This window comes from Siniperca chuatsi, linkage group LG10 (genome assembly GCF_020085105.1).
Source record: "Siniperca chuatsi isolate FFG_IHB_CAS linkage group LG10, ASM2008510v1, whole genome shotgun sequence".
NCBI classification, from domain to species: domain Eukaryota; kingdom Metazoa; phylum Chordata; class Actinopteri; order Centrarchiformes; family Sinipercidae; genus Siniperca; species Siniperca chuatsi.
The window spans coordinates 20,862,037-20,875,368 of NC_058051.1; the positions used below are offsets into that span (position 1 = coordinate 20,862,037).

A 13,332-nucleotide genomic window follows, 5' to 3' on the forward strand; every position below is an offset into this window, starting at 1 on the left:
ACCTAAAAACATTCTTTACTTCTCCTTTACATTTAAAACTTCTGGTTTATGCACCAATGCATACCATCTTTTTTGACTGATATCAGTATTGGTCCAATATGTGTTTTTTTTTTTTTTTTTTTTTTATAACACGATAAAGCTCACGTTATCTTGTGTTTTCTATAACCCACCCCTACATTGAATATGTGTGTGTGAAGGCACCAATAATCACAGCCAAAATATCATATACTAAGTCAAACATTTGATTCTGATAGTAAAACATCATGGTCTAAAATATCACTGGTAGGAGAATACTGACATGAGCTTCAAAAACTTCAGGTTATTAACTCAGAGACATTGCAGGGTTGTTGTTTTTTGGAGTATTATTTATTTGTGTCTCCTGTCAAAAGGACACATGTGCACCTCTCTGAGTCTTAAAAAAAAAACATGATGGTTTGGCAGTGACTCACCACCTTTATAAGAAAGTCATCTATGGCATTTGAGAGCAAATACTCTGTGTAACACCAGCTTAGAGCCAATATTAAATTTCTTTGTTGAACAGTCGTCAACGTTGCATACATTCACCAAAGAGGAAACAATGTAAGTGAATATTATTGCAGCAGATAAAAGAATCAAGAGGACTCTGACGCTGACTAACCAAGCTTGAGATTGAGCAAAGTGATACTGCAGTAATTTTGCTGGCCACAATTTTCTTAAGAATTCACAGCCGACAATCAAGAAACAAAATAATATTTTCCAATTTCAGTGAGACAGATCCATGCAAGAGAATTGCAGTATAGAAATATGGACATGTAATTATTACCGTATCTGATTTGAGACAATCTCAGGCTAAGCAGTCTGTGCCCTTGCTGATGTTACACATTAAGTGATGCAAACAATTTGAACATCCGTGGGCTCGAGGGAAGCAGGAAGTGCGGCTTGATCTCAGTCAATCAGATCTTTCCAGGGTCTTCTTTGAGGGTGACTGTTCTGTTGAAGACGAGCTGCAGTGAAAGAAAGATTACAGTTGATGTTAAAATGTTTTTAAACCAGAGTAGATTACCAAAATAATTTCTCAAATTAACTAAAAATAGAAGCTTTCCTCAAGATACATTTATACTATAAATATACTATAAAACAGTTTCAAAGTTGTTTCGTCTTACTGTACCTTGTCTGCGGTGCTGTCAGGGTCCAGGGAGAAGTAGCCAACTCTCTCAAACTGAAATTTGTCTAAAACTTTTGCTCCCTTGACTGAGGTATCCACTAAGGCACTGCTGATTGTCTGCAGGGAATTCTAAATAACAAAATGAACATTAATACAGTCACTACGCCCATTGAAACATCTCAGTTAATCCAAATAGGAGTGCAGAGGTACTCACAGCATTGACGTCACTCAGGAAGCCATTGGGCACTTCAGATGGATCCTCTGGATGTTTGTGCAGGAATCTACAAAGACAGTGAGAAGTTTTGGTTGAGTGAGTTTTCTACATGGAGTATTGGTTGTGAATGACAGTGAGTGATTTTGTTGTGACTTACAGTCTTTCATAAAGTCGCACTTCACACACCAATGGCTGGCTGACCCAGTGGATGAAGGCCTTTGGTTTCTCTGCAGTCTCAGAACTGCAACAGCTCACCTCCAGTTCTACCACTTTGCCCTGAGCATCCTGAGGAACAAAGTGGAAGTCAGCAGGGCATGTTTTGAGGACGTGGACAAGATGGTATGTAAAATAGTACTTATTAAAAAGGACACACACACACACACACACACACACACACACACACAGCTATCATGCAAGCTGGTGGCCTAACAACTGGGACGATTTGGGGGTTCAGCATCTTGCACAAGGACACTCCAAAATGCGGACTGGAGTAGCGAGGGATCAAACCTACAATCCTGCAATTAATAGACAACTCGCTCTACCTGCTGGCTGAGCCACAGCCGCTAATTACTTAAGAGCTACTGAGTGAAGGCTATGTCCTGTCCCGCCTGTTTTTCGCCTCACCTAGCGAGTGAATTCTGCCTGGCAAATCTGGTCTGATCACACCTTGAAACATCTGGAGTCTTACCTTGATGACCTTCTGGACAGAGATGACATACCCAGCATGCCTTAGACCTACAGGCTGTTCTGGGGTCAGACGCTTGTAGCCCTTCTCCATCACCTGTAAAAGGAGTCCAGAAGTCCATCACCATCCTCTGTCCACAATACAAAAATTGCACAAGGAAAGTCTGCTACTTATACCGTGAGGGTATTTATTTAGCGTTTTTTCTCTCTAACCTCTCTGAAGTCACTCTGTTCAATGAAGATTGTGCGTGTAAATGGAACCATGTGGCTGCCCTTGGCCTCGTTGGCAGGAAAGTCTGGTACTCGTACATCCGACTGAGACAGAAAAAGATGAAAAAAGAAAGATTCGGTGCCCATGATGTTAAATATCATGTAAAAAGACAGAATATACAGGCTATTACAAGCCCTCAGGGAGCAGTTTAATGTGTAATGTCAAACTATACAAACCTTTGAGTTCGCAGGAAGGTTCGTTATAGTGACTTTGAGTGGTTCCAGCACAGCCATGGCTCTGGGTGCTGTGTCGTTCAGCACATCCCTCACACACGCCTCAAGAAGGTGGGGCTCTGTTGTTGTCTGGGAAACTGTGACTCCGACCTGCCAGCAGATGTAACATATTATTACACGACAGCACCGTCCTCATACATGTAAAGTTTCTCCTTCCGCCCATTCAGCATACCCGTGCACAAAAGTTGTTGATTGCCTCTGGTGGGAAACCTCTTCTCCTCAGTGCAGTCAAAGTGAAGAGTCGAGGATCGTCCCAGTCTCTGTAATTATAAAAGATAAATCGTCTACAGTTACCAAACAGATTCTATGTGGCATGAAGACAGCCCATGAGAACTTGTGGTTAAAATGCTATACACCAAATCACAGTGAGAAGTATATCTGGTATATATGAGAACAAATGCTTTCCATCCATTTAGTATTTTTATAGCCCATAATTTACATTAATTACAAGACAGATGGTTTTGTAATGTAATTTATTTGTAATTTTTTATACTATAAATAGTTAAAATGAATAACTTACATACTGCAAACAAATGGCAAAAAGAAATGCTATTTTACCTGACAACGCCGGCCTCTACCAGTTTGATGATTTTCCTCTTGGACACAACAGTGTAGGTGAGGTTCAAGCGCCCATATTCCCACTGAACAGGACAGTACACATCGAGAGCATTACACAGCCAGAAATATGATGAACGCCTGTCACAAAAACAAAAGGAACCAACAAAGAAGGTGAACATTAACGATGCATTCGTATGCCTCCAAGAAAGATTATGATTACAGCTGAGCTACAACAAAATTAATTTATACCTGGCCTGGAACTCTTTTGTACAGAGTGAGTGTGTGATATGTTCAATCGAGTCACACAGACAGTGGGTGTAGTCATAAGTGGGGTAGATGCACCTGCAGAGAACGATAAGAAACAAGTGTAAGTACAACACAGCTTAGACGGTGTAGTCCCTCAGTCGTCCAGGAGTGTTCTATCGTAGAAAAGGTTTCAGTTGTAGTTCAGTCGTAGTTCCCGGTTCCCGGTCCATTTTTTCACAATTGAGAATGACTTCCGGATGGGAGCCGAAACGTCTTGATTCTGAAAACAGTGTCCAGATGACTACGACTGAAACCTTTTCTACGATAAAACACAGCTTGTTGTGAGAAAGATATTGTATTTAACTGAAATTACTGGGGTGAAAAGAAAGTACAACCATACAGGTTTTCATACCATTCATCTCCTGTCCGATGATGCGGCGTGTATTTGATGCGGTACGCCACAGGGTCCATCTTCCCATCCTCCATGACCATCTTCATCCTGAGCGTTGCCTCTCCCTCAGCAAACAGGCCCTTCTTCATTCTCTCAAACAACACCAGGGACTCCTCAATGGGTCGATCTTTCCAGGGTGATGGAGGAGGATTATGGCCCTTCAGTTCCTCCCCTTTCTGGTGGCACACATACGCATGACCCCTGAAGAGGGACAAAGAAAAGGATCGCACATCATCTACTGGCTTGTGCACATTTACCAACACGCACACACAGTTCCTACACTCACCTGCGAATAAGTTCCACAGCAAGGTCGTAGAGTTGCTGAAAGTTGTCTGATGCATGCGTGACAGCATAAGGTTTGTAGCCTGTGTAACAGTAATATTGATAAGAAACCAGCTTCATGAATGTAGAGTGTACCTGACAAAGCTTTGATCAGATCAAAAAAGGTGTAAAACAACATTGTCAAACTCACCAAGCCACTCCACCATGTCCTTGATAGCAGTGAAGTATTTTTCCTCCTCTTTCTCCGGATTTGTGTCATCATACCTCAAGAAACAAATTCCGTCGTTTGCCTACAGGAAGAGACAAGGTTTAAAGAAAACAGCTGTACCAGAAAGGATAACAGCTGAGAGGACAACAGTTAATGTGGTGGTGATAGAGGACAGAAAGACTTGTACCTTAGCATAACCAAAATTGAAGTTGATAGCTTTGGCATGTCCAATGTGAAGGATTCCATTGGGCTCAGGAGGAAAACGAGTGCGTATCTAAAGGAATTTGTAAATAGAAAGGAGAAAAATCAATATACATAATCATCTTTAAGTTACTGTAATTTTTCTCCAAAAGTTAAAGTAACACATGTAAAGTTTGTACCTGTCCACCAGTGATCTCCAGGTGCTTTTTAAGCAAACTCATTGTGTGCGGTGTGATCACATAGCCCTCAGTTTTATAGTTCTCTCCTGTATGATGGAAGGCAAGGATGAAAGATCAACATACTCAGTAAGTAAATCTTTTACATGGCTCTAGATGGAGCATGAAGAAAACAGAGCAACAAGCACAACTGCATCTAATTGTTCAGGTGGTTCCTTCTCACCTGGTTTATGGAACTTCAGTGCCTCTCCTCTGAGCTGCTCCATTAGCGACTTTCCCTCCCCAGTCAGCACCTCACCTGAACAACCAACAAGGACAGTTAAAACAAATAATAAATGCTTGACACAAACAATTAAATTCACTTCTGTCTGTCGTCCACTTCGCCTTACCATTCACTGCCACCTCCTCTTTCTTCGCCTTTCCCTCATTCTCTGCGACTTTAGCTTTCTGGGGCTGCAAAGTAATTAGATATTAGAAAGCGAATAAGCGTATTTCCAAAAATATTAAACTATTTCTTTAAATAATGTGACGTGTGTTACCTTAGGTTTCTTCTCCAGGTCAGCCTCTGTCTTGGATCCTAAGAGGTGTAGGACCTTTAAGACCAAAGAGAGTTAGTTACGATACAGTAGGAATAACCTAACAACCTCAAATATAAATATACAATCACAATGACAGACATTCAATAACAATAACCTTTTTTTCCAACATACCTGCATGTCCACCTCATTTTTAATGACCTTTCCATCTGCCCATTTTAGGGCAGAGCGCGCCTCTCCTGCAACAGACACAAACACTCAGTGAGACATTCTGTCTGTCTGTTAGGCTTTAATGGTTTCAAAAATATTCAAACAATTAAGTGTGAGACCATACCCATTAGCAGTCCCATGTTGAAGTGGTATCTCTCCTTTAACAGCAGTTCCTTGTGCTTCTTGATCACCTTCTCCACCTGTGCAACATTCCACTGTCACTAAACACACCACACCCAGGACAACTTGTACAAAACAACATACTTCTGGGCCGCATTTCCCAGACGTATCCTCAATCACTTACTGCATCTTCAATCTGCTCCGGTGTTATGACCACGCCCACTCCACAGGCTTCGTCAAACTCCTTCTGGTTGATGGGGTCCTGAGGATGGTTCTTCACAAAATCCAGTGCAGCTGCAAAAAAAAGAGGGAGGAGACATTCATGGAGCAGTCATTTTCTCCAGCCATTCATGTCCACAAACCTCATGCCTTCATTCTGCTTTCTCCTATGCTCTCAATGCTTCTGAACTTCTATACACAGCCAAATTCAAATGCATATCATGTTGAAATAAATGATTTACAACTTGTGTCCGGACCGAATTTAGGTCTGCAAAACACTATATTTTGTGTGAGCAGTGGTGAGTGAGTGAATGCAATGCATTGAAATTCTAAACATTGTTTTCTTGGTGTCAGGGATCAATGTCAGTCAGATCAATCAAATTACCTGTTAGGAAAGATCAATGCTAATATATGTCATGTTATTAGATCAGTCAGGATGCAATAATGTCAGAAATTACCTGCCAGCTGTAGCTCTGTGCAGATTTTGCACTGAGCAATACTGTCTGAAAGGAATGCCAGGCGTTTGCTGTCTTTAAGGCGAGATGCCATACTGTACAGCAATGTACCCATGGCTTTGTCCACTCCTGATGCCCCACGGACACTCTGGGCCTATTGAAACAAATGAGAAAAGACCAGAATTAATAGTTTCCTCCTTCAAAATACGTGTATACCAAGAGCTAATGAACTGTGTTAAAGCTAAGACAGACAGGGAGTTACTATTTTCTTTATCTTGACCCTGGTTAAACAACCTTAGGAATGTGAAAAAGAAATTATAGTGACCCCACAACAAGAACTACTCAAAAGTTATGAGAAACGTATCCAAAAGTAGGTACATCTGACCCCATAATTGGAGCACCTTTAAAAAGTCAGAAGAACTGAGGGTTGACAAGTGAGCTAAAACAAAAAAAAAAATGAATGTCAGTCACATTTAACAGCTGCCCGCCCCAGGAAGTTGAGTTTCCCCACATACATTGGTCGTACCTGAATAATTGCGTCCTTCAGGGCAAAACTCAGCGCTTCATTTTTCAGGGTTTCTTTCGCTTTCTGCTCACTGAGCCCTATAGAAGTGAAAAGTGTCGACGTATCCGCCATTTTTCCACCGTATTCACCGGCTAGTTCGGAACCTCACAGACACACCACCACTGCACACGACTTTTCTCCTCGGAGAGGGAGGGAGGGAGGCGCGACTTCCTGTACACCTCAAAGAAAAAAACGAAATACAAAAGAAATACGCCAATAGGACACCGCGGGCAGGGATGGCATTGACCAATCGCGAATGAGTTTGCTTGAAGTTATCGCCTACTACGAGCGAGAGAGCCAATCAGCAGTTGTGTTGACATCGATAAGGGAAGGGCAACCGGAATCTGGGTGATGTTGCATCATATTGACATTTCAGTAATTTCGGATAATTATTAATGTGAAGTTAGGACCATAATCACTTATTATTTATTTTAGATAACGTTTTGAATTACATGTACCTAAACTTTCCACTTTTCGAAAACTTTTCTTCTCAAACATGCGCAGCCTTGCAACGCTGTGTAAGGTCTTTGTTGTCCATCAGTGTCGACGCCAGCTAAAACAACTCCGAGAAAGTTATTTACGCTGGCTGCTGAAGAAGAATTGTACATTGAAGTTGTAGCTCCTCGTAAAAAGCCCTTTACATGAATGTGTAGGTTTTATCACGCCCTATATGTCACATACATTACATCAAACCACGATGAGATTTATAATACCGGGACACTGTGGTAGCAGTATACGCTTGTTATAACCTCTAAACAGCATTGTAACGTTAACTGTTAGCATCAAAACAGTTATGGCCAAACATGCGGTGCTGTTATCGGGGGCAAAGATGTGGAGATCCCTGGCCTGTACAAAGTCAGAGCTGCGTCTGGATCTCACTCTTGTCTGTGGACAATCTTTCCGGTAGGTTGGCCAGGCTCAGATGTAGCCTGTCAGCAATCTGATCAACAGTAGAATTACAGGACAGACCTAATACAGTTTAGATCCTCCTATGTGTCTTTGTATTAACACATCTCAACCCACAGCTGGAGAGAAACTACAGAAGGCCACTGGACCGGAGTGATGGGAGGACGAGTTTGGACTCTGACTCAGACAGATGACACTCTTTGGTACCACGTTTACAAAAACCAAGACAGGCAGGTGGAAGAAAGTGACAGGAAGAGGAGAGCTGGTGTTCCTTTCCAGATGGAGAACAAGCCAGAGAAGAGATTCAAAGGAGCTTTGAAGAAGGAAGAGGAGGAGCCGGTGGCTGTGACTTTAGTGCAGGACACTGAGGAGGAAGAAGAGATGCTGAGAGATTACTTCCAGCTGAATGTGAAGCTGGGGGATCTGTACAAGGAATGGGGAGCAGCAGACCCCCACTTCAAGCATATTGCAGACATCTTCACAGGTCAGTGTGTGTGTGTGTGTGTGTGTGTGTGCACGCATCACTTAATACACAGTAAGTAAAGACTGAGCCAATGTTTGTTTGAAATGTGTGTTAAATATATTGTTTGGTCTCTCCCCAGGTGTACGAATGCTGCGCCAGGACCCCACTGAATGCCTATTTTCCTTAATTTGCACCTCCAACAACAACATCTCTCGCATCCAGGGCATGGTGGAGAGGCTGTGTCAGGCTCTGGGCGCCCCACTATGCCAATTGGATCAAACGTCTTACTACAACTTTCCTTCCCTGTCTGCACTTGCAGGTGCCATATTCTTTCTCCACAGATCAACGCCCCTATTTATAATCTTTAGTATCAGTGGTGTGGGGTTGACAACTGCGACAGGACCATGGGTCTCTTGGGTCCCCAATGATATTATTTGTCCCTTCACTTTTGCTATAGTGTTAGTGGTTCAGTGGGAGAAAATCCAACCAGGAGGCCTTGATTTGTATCTTGGCCAATGCAACAATATTTTCACCTTTAGTCATGTTGAAGAATAGAGAGAAATGTCTTCACAACCACTGGCTATCATTGATGGTTGAGCGGTGCAAATCCACATTTTACATGGGTTTGACAACTACCCAGCCTCTGTAATATGAATAATAAGATCAGTGCTTAGGGTGATAACTGAGTGGTACATACATCCAGGTTTTATGACAAATATGTTACTACCCTGTCTCTCATGTTTATTTCTTCCTTCAAGTGCCTAAATATTTCATGCAGCTGTATACCTTCTTCTGTGAGAGAAATTGTGACATTTGTCAATGTAGAAAATAGTAAGTACAGTAGCTAAATTGAGGATCATGTTTACGAGCCATTTTAAGGGTTAGTGAATGTGACTACCGAATTGTTAAGCAGAAAAGGCCTACCTATTGTCATCATCATTTGTGTTGTCTTCTACATTGCAATTGGCAGACAACAGCGTAGAGGCATGTCTCAGGGATCTCGGTTTTGGATACAGGGCTCGGTTCCTTCAGCAGAGCGCAAAGCAGATTTTGGACACCCATGGGCTCCAGTGGCTTGAAGGTTTGCGCAGTGTCCCATATCTGCAGGCCTGTGATGCTCTGCGTACTCTCCCTGGTGTGGGCACCAAGGTATGGTAGGAAAAGAACCCGTTAGCCTCTTATATTTTTCTGAAATGAAGTGAACTAGTAACAATGATATTGTAAATAAGGGCATGTGTTTCCCTGTAGGTGGCGGACTGTGTATGTCTGATGTCCCTGGATAAGGCAGAGGCCGTGCCCATAGACACACACGTGTGGCAGATTGCTAAACGTGACTACAACTATGCTTCTGGCAGCGGACAAAAGAGCATCACAGATAAACTTCACAGAGATATTGGTTAGTATTCATGCGCCTCATCAGTGTTGCACTAATTAAACAGAATAATCGTTCTCTTTATTTTAACTCTAACACAATGTCCAATGTAATATATCTACACAGGGGATTTTTTCAGAAAACTGTGGGGTCCTTATGCTGGTTGGGCACAGTCGGTGAGTGTGCATTATTCAGTATCTGTCTGTGAGTTTCTGTCACGTCTCTTATGGTCTGTCTGCCTATAACCACAGAGTGTCTTTATCTGTTTTAGGTGTTGTTCTGTGCTGACCTCAAGAAGTTCCAAAAACTGAAAGACATGCTACATCTGAAGCAGCCGCAGAAAGAGGAAAATGGTGAAGAGGAAACAAGTGTAGCATGCAAGAAAATGAAAATTAGGACAGAAGAAAATGGAACTGTGAAGAACAAGAAAACCAAGTCAGTATGTCACAAGAAAGCAAAGATGTCTGCCTAGAATGAGAGAGCGGTATGAAGTAAACCTGCTTTTTACATCAGATTACAATACAACACATTTTTCACATACTTTGGCCAGCTTCATTTAATAAACCTATTGGAATGAAATATTTAAAAGATTTATTTGTCAGGAACATGGTATAAAACAAATTATTGTAAAAAAATTCGTTTACATGTGTTTTATGTTGTTTACTGTGACCTCTCCCATGTCTACTTTCCTATGAGTTTACTACAGTACAAATACAGCACACTGGTGTGTTTGCTTGTTTGTTTTACAATAAAGACAAAATAACTTAACTATAATAACAATGTTTTTGTGTATGCATTTTGAGAGAAAAGCCCATCAAGCCCACAAAAACCAACACTGTCATATTGGCTCTCACCTCTGCTAAATATTGCCAGAAGAGGCCCCTAGGTGGCAGTATGCATTGGAAGATACTGCTCTGCAAGATAATATCACATAGTGGGCCATTTTGCTTTAGCCAGCCTTTTTTTTTTAAATGTATTTATTTATTTTTCACTATTTCCCTGGGTGAATACTTTCTGTCAAGCCCCTGGGTTCCTGTTACACCATGCACCAACACATCATGGCATCTTTATGCATGTCTGAAAAGGTCATAAGATGCCAAAATGGTGTGTTGTGTTTCCCTGCATCAAAATAGTATGTCTGTCTGTTGGATCATAAAAGGCTATTTGGCTGGGTGGCTGTGAAGCGCCATGGTGTCTATATGTTTATCTATAGGCATTAGTTGACTGTGTCAGCTGGTCTTTTTATAGCAGGGATTGCAGTTATCTGCTGTTACTGCTTGGGGCCAGTGTGACTTTCTCTGGTGACAGCATGGACGTGTCCCTTGGGGTGTTTGACCTATTACTGTCCCTTTACAGCAATAACCGAGCATTATTTTAGTTTGTTTGAAATATATGGAGAGAAATCCGTCTAAAATGTGGCAGCAGCATACATGGCAATCAAACCTCTTTCTTGCCCTAATTTGAAAGACATGTTTTCTGACATGTTGGCGTAAGTGAGCAGGTGCACCATGCGTGCAGTTGTTGCATCTGTGTGTATCTGTATATGCACGTCTTAGATCCACAGAAGTTGTTTATTTGTGGAAGTGTGTGCAGCCATGTGTGTTAATGAATATGTGAGTCAGCTTTCATCCCCACTCCAGTTGAGCTGGACAGAAGCTGGGGCCAAGCTTTAGGGCAGAGTCACGAAGAAGAAGAAAAGCAGAGTAAAAATAGAGCTGAGAGAACAAGACCTTTTTTTTTAAAGACACAGAGAGGTGAAAGTGTGCTGGAGGTGGGGACATGAATTTTAAAGAAAAAGCCACGTGCGCATGCATGTTGACACACAAAGACTAAAACAACACAACAGTGGCCTGTGCGTTATGTAAGAGATGGGTCTCAGCTTGTGTTATGTTCTCTGGAATTGTTCAGTTGAAAGGACATCTCTCATTTACTTTCTCTAATAGGGCTTCATTTCTTCTTGCAGGCACCAGGGGGCACCACTTTTGGTCCTCCAGCAACAGGGAAAGTCCTCTGTCTATTTCCAGATGTGCAGCAGCAAGATTGAATATGATATACATAAAATCCCTATCTCTGTATATGGAATTTTATATAAACATATCGATAAATATCATGATATTGTACGAAAATCATTAGAAAAACTGTTTAAGACTAAAACAACCAGATGGTTATTTCTGTTTTTGGCTAATCCAGTGAATTACAAGCCGGACAAATCAAGGTACATCATCACACTGAAACACAAATTATTTAAAAATCCAGTATTGTCATAAAGCATTTCACCACTAACTAGGACTTCAATACTAAAACATATAATTTAATTAACACCTCTATGACAGTGTCAAGAAACAACCCTGATAATTCAGGCATTCAGAAAAATAGACTTTATGGCAGAACAGTTGTATTGAATTGCATTAGATTATACATGTGTACCTAATAAGGTGGCCACTAAGTGTATATGTACAGTTATTTAAGAGTATGTACATATTTAAATTGTAGTTAAGATATTGGATACTAATAATAAAAATCAACTGATTTAATAAAGTGTAAATCTCTGACAGTTGACAACTTTACATTGTTCACAGTATAATCATGTTGCCATTTATATTAAAGCTAACCATATTTGTCAAAGGGGTCAACTTTGGAAAAATATTATTATTATATAATTATTATGATCAATTAATGTTTTTAAAAATGTGATCCCATTTTTCATATCCAGGCTCTGTGTAGGTTTCTTTCCCCTGCAAGCCCCTAGTAATGGTCTCTATGCACATCCACTCTCTGTCTACTACTTAAAATGATGGATGTTATTATTCCTGAATAGTAACAGATGTATTATATAACAGTAGCTGATACAATACCTAAGATGGATAAAATTTAAAGAGAGTCGTGTTGATTCACCTTAGATGTGGTGAAACCCAATGCTGCTGGGGGGAGCCTGAGGGATAGGGAAGGCAGTCCCCACATGAAGTCTGTCTTTGGGGCCCAGAGTTGGGGAGATTATTCTTTGGTGTCTAGACAACCATAGGGTGAGGGGGAAAGCCATAGAGAGAAAGACTGACAGGACAGAGCTGGCAGAGGTATTTTAGATCTTAAGCTTTTCTGACTCATGTGTGTGTGGATGGACATTAGCATATGAAGGTATTGGCTGTTCTTAATGAAAGAGGCTTATTTTGTGGAGAAAATTAATATGTTCTACCATCTGATAGGATCCCCAGTTGGCTGGCTGTGATTAAGGTTCAATGCCTTATAGATTGGGAGAAAGAAACAGTTCCGTCTGCTCCAGAGTTAAATTTCAGAGCCCTTACCAGGATCAATTCAAATGACTAAGTGGAATGTATTCACCACATTCCTGGACAAAGATGGTATAGAAACACTATCCACTGTATATATGGGTGTGGGGTGTGTGGTTTTGGTGTATGCCAGTGTCAGTGCAGCTAACTCCTTCCTTTTTAAGAATTTGTACGTTTAGCAAGCTTTAAATACTGCTCCCCTCTCACTTTATTTAAAGCCTGCTAAAAATTCCCCATATGAATCAAGAGCTGTCAGTCAAAGGCAATATATGTGCAAGTTACTGGGTTGTGGTTGCTTTAATTTAAGAGAAGTGGGACATGTAAACATTCACTAGTTTGGGTTATTTTATTCTCATTTATAAGAAAAATTTGAAATGTAATTCAAAAGGAGGAGTTTATCAGAGTAGCAAAAAGTAGCTCAGGACAGAGATGACCAATGGGATAATTATAGTTATATTATGAAAATGATATGCTTATACTTGAGGAGGACCACACCTGGTGAGGCTTGTCATAATGCACAATCACCTACTA

At 41.1% G+C, this 13,332-nt stretch overlaps 2 protein-coding genes across 3 annotated transcripts; one reads left to right on the top strand and one right to left on the bottom strand.

The window, feature by feature from the left end:
- Window positions 1–344: 344 nt before the first annotated feature.
- Window positions 345–6,938, bottom strand: qars1 (glutaminyl-tRNA synthetase 1). Of its 2 annotated transcripts, none has more exons than XM_044211920.1 (23): window positions 6,735–6,938; window positions 6,212–6,362; window positions 5,719–5,828; window positions 5,539–5,614; window positions 5,379–5,443; window positions 5,208–5,261; window positions 5,058–5,121; window positions 4,892–4,975; window positions 4,672–4,757; window positions 4,479–4,565; window positions 4,274–4,373; window positions 4,088–4,166; window positions 3,763–4,002; window positions 3,354–3,446; window positions 3,105–3,242; window positions 2,719–2,806; window positions 2,490–2,636; window positions 2,256–2,357; window positions 2,047–2,139; window positions 1,516–1,643; window positions 1,359–1,425; window positions 1,148–1,273; window positions 345–983 (listed from the first exon to the last, which is right to left on the bottom strand). In XM_044211920.1, the coding sequence occupies exons 1-23, from the start codon at window positions 6,843–6,845 to the stop codon at window positions 933–935; spliced, it is 2,340 nt and encodes a 779-aa protein (XP_044067855.1). In that variant the 5' UTR covers window positions 6,846–6,938; the 3' UTR covers window positions 345–932. The 2 variants fall into 2 exon arrangements, with proteins under 2 accessions (XP_044067855.1, XP_044067856.1); XM_044211921.1 differs by having other exon boundaries at window positions 4,892–4,966; window positions 6,735–6,937.
- A 164-nt stretch (window positions 6,939–7,102) lies between these two features.
- On the top strand, window positions 7,103–10,288 carry ogg1 (8-oxoguanine DNA glycosylase). Its single transcript, XM_044211923.1, has 7 exons — window positions 7,103–7,676; window positions 7,799–8,163; window positions 8,282–8,461; window positions 9,113–9,291; window positions 9,391–9,538; window positions 9,641–9,690; window positions 9,786–10,288. Exons 1-7 carry the CDS (start codon window positions 7,567–7,569, stop codon window positions 9,984–9,986), a joined length of 1,233 nt encoding a protein of 410 aa, XP_044067858.1. The 5' UTR covers window positions 7,103–7,566; the 3' UTR covers window positions 9,987–10,288.
- The last annotated feature ends 3,044 nt before the right edge of the window (window positions 10,289–13,332 follow it).

Bases quoted from the DNA above. Each gene is read 5' to 3' on its own strand.
- qars1 (XM_044211920.1), bottom strand. From the start codon at position 6,845: ATGGCGGATACGTCGACACTTTTCACTTCTATAGGGCTCAGTGAGCAG. The intron at 6,363-6,734 runs GTACGACCAATG...TTGTTTCAATAG, and splicing joins TGAAGGACGCAATTATTCAG to GCCCAGAGTGTCCGTGGGGC. The intron at 984-1,147 runs GTACAGTAAGAC...CTTTCACTGCAG, and splicing joins CTGACAGCACCGCAGACAAG to CTCGTCTTCAACAGAACAGT.
- ogg1 (XM_044211923.1), top strand. From the start codon at position 7,567: ATGGCCAAACATGCGGTGCTGTTATCGGGGGCAAAGATGTGGAGATCC. The intron at 8,462-9,112 runs GTGCCATATTCT...TGCAATTGGCAG, and splicing joins TTCCCTGTCTGCACTTGCAG to ACAACAGCGTAGAGGCATGT. The intron at 9,539-9,640 runs GTTAGTATTCAT...ATATCTACACAG, and splicing joins TAAACTTCACAGAGATATTG to GGGATTTTTTCAGAAAACTG.